General features: G+C 33.1%; 1 protein-coding gene across 7 annotated transcripts in view; it reads left to right on the forward strand.

The window, feature by feature from the left end:
- The window catches only part of LOC118451580 (EGFR adapter protein), a 197976-nt gene that overhangs the window by 2138 nt on the left and 180427 nt on the right, over window positions 1–15411 (forward strand). For all 7 annotated transcript variants that reach the window (XM_085664632.1, XM_085664634.1, XM_035888288.2 and 4 more), the window contains one exon: window positions 1–141. This exon is cut by the window's left edge. In XM_085664632.1, the coding sequence (XP_085520758.1) occupies window positions 80–141 (62 nt within the window). In that variant the 5' untranslated portion in view covers window positions 1–79. The remainder of the gene's footprint in view (window positions 142–15411) is intronic.

A 15411-nucleotide genomic window follows, 5' to 3' on the forward strand; every position in this document is an offset into this window, starting at 1 on the left:
CTCGATATCGGATGTGCTCTTTTTTTATGATGATGTCTTCGGCGTTGCTGTGAAAAATACCGGAAACGGTGCCAATCCTATGGGAAGTGATGTCTACCTATTATGGCAGAACCGCTTTCGAAGAAATTCGTCAGAGCTAAGGTAAATGTTTATTTAACATTATGTGTACCTGGTATATATATCGTTTCATCATTACTAATCGTACAAATCCAGATGAAATTCCGCAAAATCGTTATCGTTCTACCTTACTAGAAAAAAAAAGAAAACAAAAAAAAAAGAAACAGAACAAAAAAATTATAATCGACGAAAGATATACCATAACTATTTCTCCCTATCAAACACCTTTTCTATTTTAAATATCACGAAATATATACGAGGGATTCAATGAAATTCATGAAGGAATTTGATAAATTCACGATTAAGATTTCGTTGAACTTCACGAGTACGATAGAAAATCTTTGACATTGTATTGGATAATTGAGCTATGATTTTTCTCTAATTTTATAGGAAAATCATGTTCCTACACTCCTCTCTTTCATTCTATCACTATATACATAGTACATACATAACATAAAAGTTACGATATGTTATGAACATGACGTTGACATATACGAAGCTTTTAACTGACGACAGTGTTTCGTTGAAGGCCTTTTAAGCATAACTCCCACAGGGCATGTAATTTTCATGTACGATTTTATATCTTTTTTTCCTTTCACTCTTCCTTTTTTGTTTTTTTTTCTTTTTTATTTTTTGAACTCCAATTTCTCTCTCTTTCTCTCTTTGGCAAACTCATCTTTTTCGGACCATTATCTCTTTTTCTCTCTTCTTTCGATCGATGGTTCCGAACGTAACGATTGTGAGCTCGCACGCGATCGGCACACGTTTGCTCGTTCCCGCGAAAGATCTTTCGAACTTGTGCGTGAGTCACGTGACCGTGGAGAAGCAGACGTGCGCACGTGCGAAACTGCGATTTTCTCGCCCACCTTTCCACCAGCCACCTGCCAACCATTTACCTCTTCATTTTTCACAGGAGCACTTTCTCATTACTTTCCATTATCAATTAAACATTTCTAGCGTGACAATGGAAGTTTTCTCGATTTTTTATTTTTTTTTTATTTTTTTTTTTTTCTTTTTTTCTTCTTTTTCTAGGAAGTCGTACAATGCTCGTCTCATTCAAAGCGTGGTTTAAAAATTACTACTCTAATTAACTCGTAATCATAAAACTTTTTGCAATTTCATATTAATTAGACATTTTATTTTACTTATCTAACGATAATTATTTTCTATCTTTGTTCTTAACATAAACAAAAAAGAAAAATCATAAAATGTTATATATCAAGGGATTATTTAATTTAAAACGAAGATAAATTATTTCGAAATATTAAAAATAAAATTGTTTTTAAATCGATCGAATATAGATCAATGTGCTTTCGTTTGTTGTTACGTCGATAAATTAATTATTTCTCTTATATAACGATAATAGGATCTACAATATTTGGTAAAATTTCAAATAAGTTTAACCGACAAAAGCAAATCGAGTCTTTTTGGATAGAAGACGACGTGCCGATAATAAAAGCAATAAAATTTACTTGCACGTCGGCGCATCGAATCGTATCGAATGGATTTTCCACTCGTTCACTTTTCATGACTATTCACGGAAAGATCCGGTAGATATGTTCAAACCCGATTAGCCTTAAGGAACTTCTCTTGGAGTGCGGGATCATTTTTCTAAACGCGCTATGCGGACCGAGTCGTGCGTCATGTGGCGCGAGAACCATTCCTGGAGGAATTTCTTTGTCTCATTCTTCCCATATGCAAGCACGTAGCATCTGGTGGGGGTATACCTTTCATTTCTTCGAGATTCCTTTTCTACATGACATATGGATGATGATATTCAAATGAAGAATATTTTAGATTCATACGAATATAATATTTCTATTACGCAAAATTTCTATTTATGAAATGATAAATAATAAAAATTACACGTAACAAAATATTTTTTATTATATAAAATTATTACGAAATAATAATAATTATTATATACTATTTCATTAATGATCTAAATGTATTCATATATTTCTTATATAAAATTTCACATATATATATATATATATATATATATATATGTATATATATGTATAAACGCTGTGATCATTCAATGATACTGTCTATTGTAATGTACAAATCAAAAAACACTATAACATAGATATCTACGTCGAAAAGAGAATTTCGTAAAAATGGAAGGGTTGGTTATCCATGTATAAACTATTATACGAAGGGAATAAACGATAAATCTTGTCGCACTTGCATGAGAGAAAGAAAGAGAGAGAGAGAGAGACAGAGAAAGAGAGTTTCTTTAAACGTGCGCGCGTGCACAATTGATTATTGGCTGGAATAAAGGTTGAAAAAAGTGCGGCAAGAAGTAACGCGAGAAGATTTATAAAGAAGCATCTCGGTATATCATATCGAGCTAACCTTTAATTACCGCGATATAAACACACCCCGTGTGCCCACCCTACCTCGTGTTTCCTTCTTTTTCTTCTTTCTTTTTTCTTACGGTTTACTTCGTTATTCGCTTCGAGTGCTTCGAACAACGTATCGCGTTACTCTTCTATTTCTTTTATTTTTCTTTCTTTCTTCCTTTATATTTTTATTTTTTCTTCTTCTTCTTCTTTTTTTTTTTTTTTTTTTTTTTTTTTATATTTCTCTTCTTATTTTTCGTCATCGAGCGAACAAGCAAGCTTCCAGACTCTTCCGTCTTTTCAAGCGCACGTGTATAAAAAATATATGCCGGCAGCTTCTTTATTTCTCCGTTTTATCTCTCTCTCTCTCTCTCTCTCTCTCTCTCTCTTTCTCTTTCTCTCTTTCTCTCTTTTTCCCTCTCTTTCTCTCAAGACTCGTGAGTTGAGTCGTACTCCGTTAGCCACGTAGCCTTTCGTACGTAACTCTTTCGCGGTTAGCCTCTACCCCGGGTGTTATCGATTATCGCGCTGGCAACGTTATTAAATAGCACCGCATGAGGATTCCTTATATCGTCGTGGCACGAGGTATCGCTTCGACGTACTGCTTATCTTTTTAGGTAAATAAAATGACACGTCGATGTACCATAAAGAAAAGAGAAAAAAGAAAGGAAAAGAAATGCAACTTCTTTCCCTTTCAAAAGTTCTTTTCTTTCAACTTTTAAAAAAAAAACGTATTTAAATTGTTTTCAATAAAAAGTATTCCACATAATAAGTAAGTTCATAATGAATTGACAAATGAATCCTGACGAAAAAAATTGGAGATATGTAGAGATACATATATCTGCTTTTTTTTTTCTTTTTTTTTTTCGTGAAGAATGAATAATTATTTATTTATTTATTTATTTATTTATTTATTTATTTTTTTATTATATATATATAAACATATATCATATTTAAATTTTTATTATATACAAATAATGTCCTTCCTTTATCACTTCTCTTTATTCATTCGAACGAGTAATTCCACGCGCGTGCTGACGCTTTCTCGTACGATCGCGTGTGCGCGCGCGTGCAAAAAGCCTTTCACGCTCAGTTTCTTCGTTTCGCTTACTTGATTCTGAGGAATGAACAGGTCTCCCAGTATCTTCGTATATCTTGACTCGCTAAACGATGAATTTTATCGATTGCGGCATTGAAAGAGAAGAATATGAATTTACGAACATACTGGTGATTAGAAAATTAGAAAGAATTTCGACACGAATGCTCATTTAGGTTCTTTTTTTTTTTTTTTTTTTTTTAATAATATGAAGAACAACGTCGTATATTTATATAATATTATGTAATATTTTACTTTACCGATGTTAGTTATTACATGTTTGAGATATTGGATGGATAATTGATACACGTTCATTAATATCCTTTGGATATAGAATTTTAGAAGGATGAGACAAAATTTAAATAATATAAGGAAGTATGAGACCATTGAAAATATATGTATGATAATAATATATAATCCATAATACATGTAGATAATATTAATGATGATAATGGTGTATGTAGTTGGGTTATAATTCGAACTGAATAAAACAGGTAATCAAATTTGTACGAAATTATACCACTCGAATGAACTCGTTTACGTCGACATTTGATATCAGGTTCGGATGACGAATTAATCATTCGAACAGGAAACATCGAGTCTTCTTTATAAAGAGCTTCGAGCGTACATTCTACGGAGGATTTATCGAGTCGAAGTTGCGATAACCTCGAGCGATTGCTCGCCGGCTCAAAATGGAATCCTTTTTGTCTTTGCATTATCGTAATCCTCAGATAGAGGTGAACGATCACTCTCAGCAGTGGTTCGCTCGTGCGAGTGGCGATTCGCTCCGGCACTTAGGCGCCAGGCTTACGCTCCCTATTTGCATATATGCAAATCACATTTTCAAAGCTCAAGCCCAAGGGCACGCGCGAGCGAGCCCTCTTCTTCTTCTTCTTCTTCTTCTTCTTCTTCTTCTTCATCTTCGAGATGATTTTTAAGCGACTAATGGATGTCAATCATTAAAGCATACACGGCACTGAGTGCCGAGTGAGTAATAACGCTTCCTCCCAAGATTATTGCGTGACTTTAAAACACCTTCTAACGTTTCTTCTAATCGCCCTTAATCACGCAACCGAGATGATTACGAAAAATCATCATCGCATACCATACGTATCTCCTTTTATCCTCCTTCTCTACTTGCTCACATAACTTTTTTCATCTTGATAACTGATAGAGAGTAAGAGAGAGAGAGAGAGAGAGAGAGAGAAAGAGAGAAAGGGAAATAGAAAGACCAAGAAATTATATATAATTAAATATATTTATTAGAGCATAATTTGATAATGTATATATGTGAACAAGGATTATACAAAATGATAGACTCATTGTCAATTATATTTGCTACGATCTCATTTTTTAATGTTTAAAAGCAGACTGACACATATTCTTTAAAGATACAGCTATGCATCCTATCTGTGCGTTTCAGGAAGTATACATTTATGCACTTTTGCATATACATATATTTATATACAAGATGTAATAACTTTATAAATAATGAACATTTATATATATATATATTAATAAAATAATCTTAACGTTAACATGACGTATAATGGATGAAGAGATCAGTTTATGAGAGAAATTCATTTAATAGTTTCTTTGGAGTTTTTATACTTCTGCATTGATATTTTGAAATATGTCTTATAACTGATATAGGGCCATGTATAATAAGGGCTCTCATCGGTATTAGAGATCGTCAAACAAACGGTAGGATGTTCCACAAAAAATAAACGGGAGCACGTTTCACGATAGTATCTTGAAGGTTTGGAACTTAAGAAGATGACCTGTACTCTTGGAATCTCAGAAGGGTCCCTGTATCATCCGCAAACGATTTTGGATCCTTCACGATTAGGAAATGTATTGGCTAAAAACGAACGGAATACCGTTGAACAAACCCAAAGCGACTCCCATATCTTGTAAAATTATCTAAGTATTCTATAGTGACACGACGTCCTGTACGTTTGAATGAAAAATGAAAGTTTCATGAGTTCCGAGCGTGCGTATACAAAATTTCTCCGAATAAAAATGCAAAAAAGGTCGAGAATTCTAAAGAAGATAAATTTTTTGAGGAAACATTTTTTTTCAAAAATATACCTACCTCATATATTATAATCTCGAACATTCTTCAAAGCCACTTTCATATGACCCACAAAAAAAAAAAAAAGAAAAGGAGAAATACCTACGACTTTCCATTAAAAAAAAAAGAAAAAAGAAAAAAGAAAAAAAAAGAACCTGCGGTCACCTGTATATTTAAGTATTTTTTTTTTTTTACAAATTCAAAACAAACGATTAACTTCATTGTACGTTTCAATTCAGAAACATTATTTCTTATTCTTATTATTTCTTCGAAGAAGGACGATATACCGAGTGTCCGCTAAATACGAAAACTTAAGAGGAGTAGACGGAAGCAGAGTACGCTAGGGAGTAGAAAAAAGGGAGGGAGATCCGATCGTTCGAGGGCCCATGGAACGAAGAAGAGGGTCGAAAAGGAAGGTAGGGAGCTCTCGAACAACGCGGTCGACCTTGTGACGTACGTGTACGTGTATACGTTTCTTTGTATGTGCCGCGTTGGTTAGAAAGAAACGCATCGAGAAAGCGACGCACGCGCGGGCCCCTCGTCGTCGTCGTCGTCGTCGTCGTCTTCGTCGTCGTCGTCGTTGTCGTTGTCGTTGTCGTTGTTGTAGTCGTGGTCGTTGTTGCTTACTCTGTTCCCATACTCCTTCTCTTTACATCCAAGAGGAAGAACGTAGTAGGGAAGACGAGTAGGGCCAGCAGGCCTCTTCAGTGCCTTATTACGCACGCACGGCACTTAGCGTACGCGCGAGACGAGACCTCGTGCGAGAGTAAGCCTGCACCCGATAACGCGTGACTCTATTCATCGCCAACTATAGTCTATCCCTTTCTCTCCTTTCTACTCTTTCTTCTTTGTTTACTCTCTTCGTTCCACTCTATGTTCTACGAGACGGCTCGATCCTCGAGAAAGGAACACCGATAAAGTCGACGAGCGGAGCTTTCGACGTCTTCTTGACGTTTCTTCTTATTCTTCTTATTATACTTCTATTTCTTCTTATTCTTCTTCTTATTCTTCTTCTTCGTCTTCTTCTTCTTCTTCTTCTTTCTCTCTTTTCTTCTTCTATCCTTCGTCTCTTTTTTCTCTCTGTCTACGGACAAGTGCCGTTTTCGTCGCGAGTGTGTCAGCGACGCGTAAGATGAAGATGTTCCTTTCTACCGTAATGTGAGACATATTATATAGTTATTTCTCATGGAAATTATTTCTATTTGAATCGTTTCTTTTGATTTTCTTTTTTTCTCTTTCTTTTTTCTTTTCTTTTTTATTTATTTACTTATCCTTTTTCATTTATTCACTGTTAGTTCGTTCACGCGATATTCCAAGAATATCAACGAATATTTTTTGAAATCTATATATATATATATATATATATATACATATCATATATATATATATATTTGTATATATATATATATATATATATATATATATATATTTGATGTCGTTGATTCAAGGGCTAACGAGTTACGTGCGTGGGTGGCAATTAATGCGTTTGGCAAGTGCAGTGAAAGTCAAATGCTCTCGTTCTATAGATGAGTGCGCGTCATTTTTCATTATCATTGTCAGTGGATTTCATTTCTTTGTGTTGGCGTTCATAGTGAAATCAATTTCTAGTGCGTTGACCTGCCGTTACTATTTCTGTTTTAATTTCAACAACGATAACGTTATCATATCGACGATATTTTCGAAGGAGATTTAAAAAAAAAAAAATGGAATTCCAATCGCACGATGAACATTTGAATTAACTCGTTGCATTCAACAACTGTACTCACTATTTTTCCAGAATTTAATAGAAACATTATTTATTCATTACACGATTCTAGTCATGGTATGTTTCCCATTTCGATCAGGTTTCGTTTCACCGGTTTGTTTCTACGATTCTACTCTTATCGAGAATCGAAGTATCACGTAATACGTATTACTTTTATGATAGATATCGATGATAGTTATTAAAGGAATCCTTTTTTTTTTTTTTTTTTTTTTATATATATAAAATATAACAGGACGAACCTTGGAGCCAATAAATAGTTTATAATTGAAATTTTACTTAGAGAATATTTCTCTTTGGAATTGTATGCTTTGTAAATGTTTATTTATTGAAAGTTATCATTAATTTTTTTTTTTTATTAATTTAAAAATATCAAAATATAGATCTTCTCCATTTTAATAATAATTTTGTTCAAAATTTATATATGCGAATATAAATATCCATATAAATATCCATATAAATATCCAAAGTATTCTAACGTTCATAGGAATAATTTTTTAATACGTTAACTGCGTTTTAAGAACAGACTTTGAAGGAACGTTTCCAGATTGGAAAAGATACTTGTTAATAGTTCGAGAAGAGTCGATAGAGCGATTTAGGTCGTCGATGAAATCACGTCGGCAGGTATGCATCATTGCAAGTGATCTATGCCGCGGGGTTATCCGATCTGTTCTCCGTTAACTGCTCAACAATGAGAGTAAAAGAGAGAAGAGAAGCCGATTTCGATCTGCTGGAAGCCAAGAACAAGTCTCTTTCTCTTTCTCTCTTTCTCTCTCTTTCTCTCTCTCTTTCTTGGGCCGCACGCGATCGTCGCGTATAAATCGATCGATCGGTCGATAAATCAAAAGCGTCCTCGCGCACGAGACGAGAAAGCTACTTCTTCCTCTTTCGTTTTTGCATTAATCTAAAGAGAAATTTTTGAATTTCTCGAATAATCTCTTCCTCGTCCGCTTCGTTTTGAAAAGTCACGTGGGAGTCGAACGAATCTTCAGATTATACGACTCGCGAGAAATCGTGAACAGAATCGCGAAGGAGTCACGCGGACTGAATTAAATATATATATAGGGTGAACTATACAATTTGATCGATTTTATTTATCTCGTTAATTTATATTATTCGAAAATTAAGATAGAAAGTTTACAAAGTTTGACTTTTGCTACTTTGTAATAGATCATGTAAAATAAGGAAAAAAATGTTTATGAATTTTATCAATAATAAAAATTGTTAAACAAATTATTTTAAATTACGATGGATCAAGTTATATCGTTCACCCTGTATATCTACTTTTCTCCCATGAGTCATAGTTTAATGAGGATTACGGGATAGTGGAAAACCACGTTATTCTGAGATCTTGCTCATCGCTATTCCTGCTTGTATATTCTTACCGTAAGAGTAAAGAAGAAAGAGAAAATAGAAAATATAAAGGAAAATAAGAAATAAATCCGTCGGGAGAATAATAGGTTATCTTTATTTTATCGATATTAGAAAGCGGAAAAGTAAGGAAGTAAAGGGTTAAATTAAATGCCATGCACGTTCGGTATATCTCGGGTTGAGATTCTCAAAGGACGAGATTCGTCGCGAATCACGAAAATGTCATAGCACTTGCAACGTGATCGTCTAACCATTATCAAGAATATATCAACTCAAGTATCATATGGAATTTTATGTGAGATGATACTGAATAACGAGGAATTCATTTTCGACATTTCGAGATTATGAGAAATGTCATTTCTTCAAATTAAATATAGAGCATCTGTCCACGCTTCGTTATCTCTCTCTCTCTCTCTCTCTCTCTCTCTCTCTCTCTTTTTTCTCTCTTTCTCTTTCTATCTCGTACTAATATGGCTCATTTCCTTCGAGATTTATGTATATTTAAAACGTTCATTAAATCGTTATCGCTATTCATCGTTCTTCGATATTCGTTTAATAATTTTGAAAACGAGATTAGCCGTGTACCGAGAAAAAATGTTCAAGACCGAACTAATGCGTGTCTGATTTCGAATGGATGCAAACTCTAACGTGTTTATTTATTATTTTTATCATAGCTTCTTCCCGACGTTATATTTCACAGTGACATTGATTAAATCGTTCTTACCTTCCGAAAGATTCCACCTGTCACCGCGTAGAGCGCAACGAGCTCTTGAATCGTTAACTGCAGGTTACGGACGTTTGCTACGTGAGAAAGTATTGCTGTTCTACTTGATCTCTCACGGACGCCTGAGAGTGACAGTGAACGATGACGGAGAGAGGAGAAGAAGAGAAAAGCGTTCGTTTCGATGATCGGATCGTTTAAATAATAAAAAAAAAAAGGAGAAATATAGATAGCCTATGATTTCTTTTTTCTTTTTTTTTTTTCTATGCGATCATCCGATTTATTTTTATTCTCGATCGTAAATTAACTTATTAATTAGGATCATTAATTTCGAATTGTAGATAAACACTTTCTTTTTATCTTTTTTCCTTTTCTTTTTTTTTTTTTTGCTTCTTTTTTTTTTGTTTTTTTTCTCTACCAAAAGATTTCCAAATTATTCCAATATTTATTCCAATATTTAACAATTTGAAATGTATCTATTATTCGTTTCTAATATTAAATAAGTCATATAGACTTTCGTCCTTAATTTTTACGATTTGTTGTATCATTTACTAAAGGAGAAAATAACCAAACGCGTGATCGAACGGTTCAAAGAGTTTAAGCTTTAATTTGAAAGTCGAAATCAGAAAAGTCCATTAAAGCGTTAGCAGAGACCGACCGGTGAAATCGATTAATTGTCAATGAAATTTGTTTTTTTCTTTTTTCTGTTTTCCTTTTGTTTTTTTCTTTTTTTCTTTTTTTTTTTCCTTTTCTTTTCTTTTTTTTTTCCAGATTGACAGCCACATTTCTTTAACTAACGATATAAATCATGACGTATAAAAATACTTCAAAAACTCTATGAAACAATATGGCAAAAACATTTTATCAATTTATTTTTTCCATTAATTCGTTAGTAGGAACAATCGTTGTCCATCTTGCAGCTTATCTTGATAAATTTGTTATTAAGGCGTATTAAGGGAAAAATGAAAAGTTTGATAGACGGATTATTATTTTTTCATAACTTTTTTTATTCAAAATATCGAAGTCGAAAATCGAACGTTCTCCGGTGACGTTCTGTGGTGACCAAGAAATGATCATTTATCGATCAAAGATTGTGAAAGTTAGCTATGTCGTTGTTTCGTGATCGTTAGCGAGAATGAAAGAAGAGGGAAGAAGCGATGCTTATCTTTTCCTGATACATTCTCGACGTTACGTCGATCGTTGGCGGTAGAAAACATCGAGCAATTAACGAAACGTGCAATTAAAGAAGACGGATAATAAAAATTTATTTAAAATCTTCTCGAAAGGCGACAAGAAGAAGAAAAGAATAAAGAAAAAGAGAGATAAAGAGAGAAAGAAAGAGAAAGAAAGAGGGAGAGAGAGAGAGAGAGAGAGAGAAAGGGAAGATAACAAGAGTGTAAAGTAGGTAGAGAAAGAGAAGGAAAAGGGAAAAACAAACAAAACAAAGATGGTGAGGATGGTGGAGTATACGGACATCAAAATGCCAGAGGCTACTCTCGATATATTCAACGATGTACAGGTGGGCTCTGTTATTCTAATACTTTATAATTTCTTTGAAACTCTTTGGGAAAAAAAAAAAAATTCTTTTTCTTTCTTTTTTTTTCTTTTTTCTTTTTTTTTTTTTTGTATTACGATCCTTGCAAATATTTACTCGTGTATCACTTAAGAATGTATATATGCATAAACGTACATACGTATGAACATTTTGTATTGCTTTATAGCGTTTTCTCTCGTGTAAGATAAGATTGAGCGTTCCTTACCTCGAGACGAATCGTAAATCACATTCGATCGAACTGATCGTTGAAAGTTCGACGTTACAAAGTCGTTCCAAAAACGTGCGTATAATTTAGCTTGATCAAGAAGGCACGAAAGTCAAGAATACTTGCGGCCGGGGACGAATATTAAACGTTGAAAAGGTTTGATTTGCAAGCGATATAAAACACAAGCATGTTGCAAGGTGCTTGGTTCTGGCACCTGCTCGTTAAATCGTTTTCCAGGTAAAGTAACGTGAAATTCCAACGTAATTAATATCTCGACGGAATATATGTACATGGCGTGTTTCTTTAAGAAAAGATGCTCCGAGACTTCTTTCAATGGTGCGTGAAAACAAGAAAAAAAAAAAAAAGAAAAAAAGAAGAAAAAAAAGAAAGAAAGAAAAAAAGAAGAAAAAAGGACAAAAGGAAAAAGGAAGAAGGAAAGGGGAGAAAAAGAGACGAGGAAAAAAAATGAGGAAAAAAAAAATAAAACCCCCTCCTCTCTTTCCCGGCATACTCCCTCCCCCCTTCCCCCCCCCCCCCCCCCCCCCCCCCAAAAAAACAAGAAATGAAGAAAAAGAAAAAAGTAGAAAAGGACGAGAGAATGTTTAAATGTTTAATTAACGGCTCAACGAAAGACGAAACGTTTAAATTGTCCTGCGTAGCTTTTCTAACGAGTCTTAATTGCATTGTAAATATTATCGCTTTCTATCCGGCCTTTTGTTTCTTCTTTTCCTAAGAAGAACGTACATACACATAGACATACACATATATAGCTTAAGGAGAAAAGGAATAAGTAGAAAGGGACACGCACAAGTAATAAACGCGTTAATGAGTACTCTACGATGATATCTTTCGTAGTCGAAAGATATTCGCTACGCTCGATTCGTACCACCAACTCGACCGATCGTATCTCCCCCTTTCTACTTCTCCAATGAAATAATTATCTTATTTCCTTGAGAAAGGATCCAAGAGTTCATGCATGTAACCACAATTACTCCTCGTGTGAGTAAATCAACCGAAGTTTGCGTAACCGGTATTTCATATAAAAGGTTTGATTAATGTATCCTACGGATTAGATCATAATACATCCGTTGAAAATGACGCTAAATCATTTGCGAGTATAATGTTCGTTCGTTGTATACGTTTTATGCTTTCTCTGTAACAATTTTAGAAAAATATTCGACTCCTTTACAACATATCGCATCTTTTTTTAAAGTTACCTGTCATGAACCTTTTTATTATGGTTCATCATGCATACGTCAAACTTTTTGATTCTTCTACAATATCTTTCTATGTATAGTGTATAGCTATACGTGAAATGAAAATTTAGTAGTTATCGTTTGGCTCTCTCTCTCTCTCTCTCTCTCTCTCTCTCTCTCTTTCTCTCTCTTTCTCTTACGTTACAGATATATTTTTCACAAGATTAACAGAAAAAAAATATCGATATTCTCGAAGTGACAAATGTTTATAATCATGAAAATAAATCATACGTATTGTGTTTATCTAATTATATCTTCGTCAATTATTAGTTCAGTTGATAAATCTGCCGATGCAATTAATTCTCTTCTCTAGAAGTTTATTATCTTCTTACCAATAGACATAGGTTTATATCCACTATCCCTACCAACCCTATCGTTTTATCCGATTATGAGAGAACTATGTTGGAGTTTGTCGAAAGAGGTTGCCACTCATAAAAAGTGAAAGTAATCGCATTCTGCATTAATCGTGCAACCTGTTATTCGGCCTTTATTAAACCGTGAGACGGCTATACGATTCTTTTGTCTTTCTTTTTTTCTTTCTTTCTTTCTTTCTTCTTTTTCAGAGGTACCGCACTCTACTGAAATTTGCATACCTATTTACTTCGTTCCTGTTCATTGTGAAAAAAAGACTCCTCGCAATTTCGATCCACATGGTGGTACGTGTATTAACATTTCGCAAAAGAATAAAAAAATACTCTCGTGAAATGCTTTTTTTTTTTCTCCATTTGAAAATTGATTCCTTTGACATTAATTAATAAAAGAAATGAAATTATCTTTGTGAATTAATTTTGTATTAATTATATCGTTTCTTAATTAAATATCCTTTTTCTTTTTCTTCCTAAATGAATCTCGATATTGATATTTATTATTATATTACGTTATATTATAGATAATTATGTTTATAGATAATATGACAGATATATTATAGATAGTAATAAGATTAATAAGCAAATACTTTACCAGTGTTTCCTAATCGGAACGATTATTATGCAAGCTGGTATTATCAATGGTCTATTACATTCGAAAATCTTTTCCCTTTTGCATTCTTCTACTCTCTACGTGTCTATATTCGCTGAAATTAACGGTGTATATATATATATATATATATATGTATGTGTATAAGTTGGACCACGAGTCGACTGAAACGCAAACATGTACCATGATTCATGTTGCATGATCGTGGAACGTATATAATTCCTTTGTGAGAGACAGTATGAAAAAATGATTCGAATGTAATTGTACGATTCCGAGAAGTATCGTGCAACGATGTAAATCGATCGTTGTTATCAACTGACTATTAATACGATGCCAACAACATCGATATTAAATTTTTTCTTTTTTTTTTTCTTTTTTTTTTCTTTTTTTTTTTATCAATTTTGAGAAAAATTCATTCACACGAAAGGATTATTATCCTGAGGATTATAAACTAACAGATGATACGATATTCAATCGTAAAATAAATATTTGAATCCGATCGCATTGAAGTTTTCATTAAATGAATTTTACTCGTATGCTTTTAGGATCGATGTTATGGTGTATTATATTGATGATGCAAGGGATTTAAAAAAATCGTCCCGTTTTTCGAAAAATATCACGGACTTTCGGTAGAGAAATTCGATAAAATATAACAATGAGAATTGTTCGCAAGTATTAAAATGAGAATTATATTACCATTTTATATACATAGATATTTACATGCATATATAAATAAATGGTGGTACGATAGGTAATATTTGAAAGTTGAAATATAGCAACACCATAGATTGTTGCAACATACGTAAGGAAGCAATATCGTATCATAAGGAAATTATAAATTCGAAACGAAGGAAAAAGCGAATCATGTTCTGTCAGTTCATAAATATTTCTGTTTTACCTGGATTTACCTTATCGAAAAGTTTCTCTTTCTATCTTCCACGTTTTTTTCTTCTCTTTCTTTTTTCTTTTTTTCTTCTTTCTTGAAATTCTCGAAATTTCATATCGGATTTAGGGAGAAAGAGAGAGATTTCTAATTAAAATTCTCGACGTCGATTTGCAGCGCGTTTCAAACGTTCCTATGTTACTAAGCTACTACGGTATTCGTCGCTCGTTCTCACCCAACGCGTATTTTATCCTCGATTGTTCAGGAAATTAGAAAAAAGGTCGACATACGTGCCCTTTTGGAACGTTTTAAAGATTATAAAATAAAAAAAAAACGACGATGGGCTTTCTTTCTGTCATTTTTTTTTATTCTTTTTTTATTTTTTTCCCCATTAAAAGGTTCGAAAACATGATGACGTAGATTATAACGATAGTTTTGAAAGAGATCTTTGAAAGATATCGAGAAAGCGGCTAAGAAATCAGACTCGATTGAGTAGATCCGTTAGTTTCTTGTATGCGCCTTTCTAATCGTATGCATGACCGTAAGAAAAAGGATAGATGCAGGCACGGAATCTACGATAACGGGGATGAACGCGAAGGACGAACCGGTGCGTCACGGATACATAGCTGACATATATTTATAGTTAGAGAGAAATTATAGAGTGTTTTATTTACATCGTTAATTTCGTTCTTGTCTCTTTGCTTATATATAGATATATAGAAATTTATATAGGGTGTACCATAATAATTCGTGGATATAATTCTACGAATAAATGGAACATGGGAAATAAAAAAAAAAAAAACAAAAAAAAAAGAGACTTCATAATCATTAATAACATTTTTCTTATCTAATTTATACTATACAGTTATATAGACTATACAATTATTTTTTTTTTAAAGTAATATATTCGAATATATGTATATATGTATATATATATATATATATATATATATATATATATAACTTTAATTTATGTAATTGTAACTGAGATAACTGAATGGAAGAAATATTTGTAAAAACTTTTATAATTCATTTTTATATACCGAATCGA

Source organism: Vespa mandarinia, chromosome 2, assembly GCF_050613455.1.
Source record: "Vespa mandarinia isolate Hongniang chromosome 2, ASM5061345v1, whole genome shotgun sequence".
NCBI classification, from domain to species: Eukaryota; Metazoa; Arthropoda; class Insecta; order Hymenoptera; family Vespidae; genus Vespa; species Vespa mandarinia.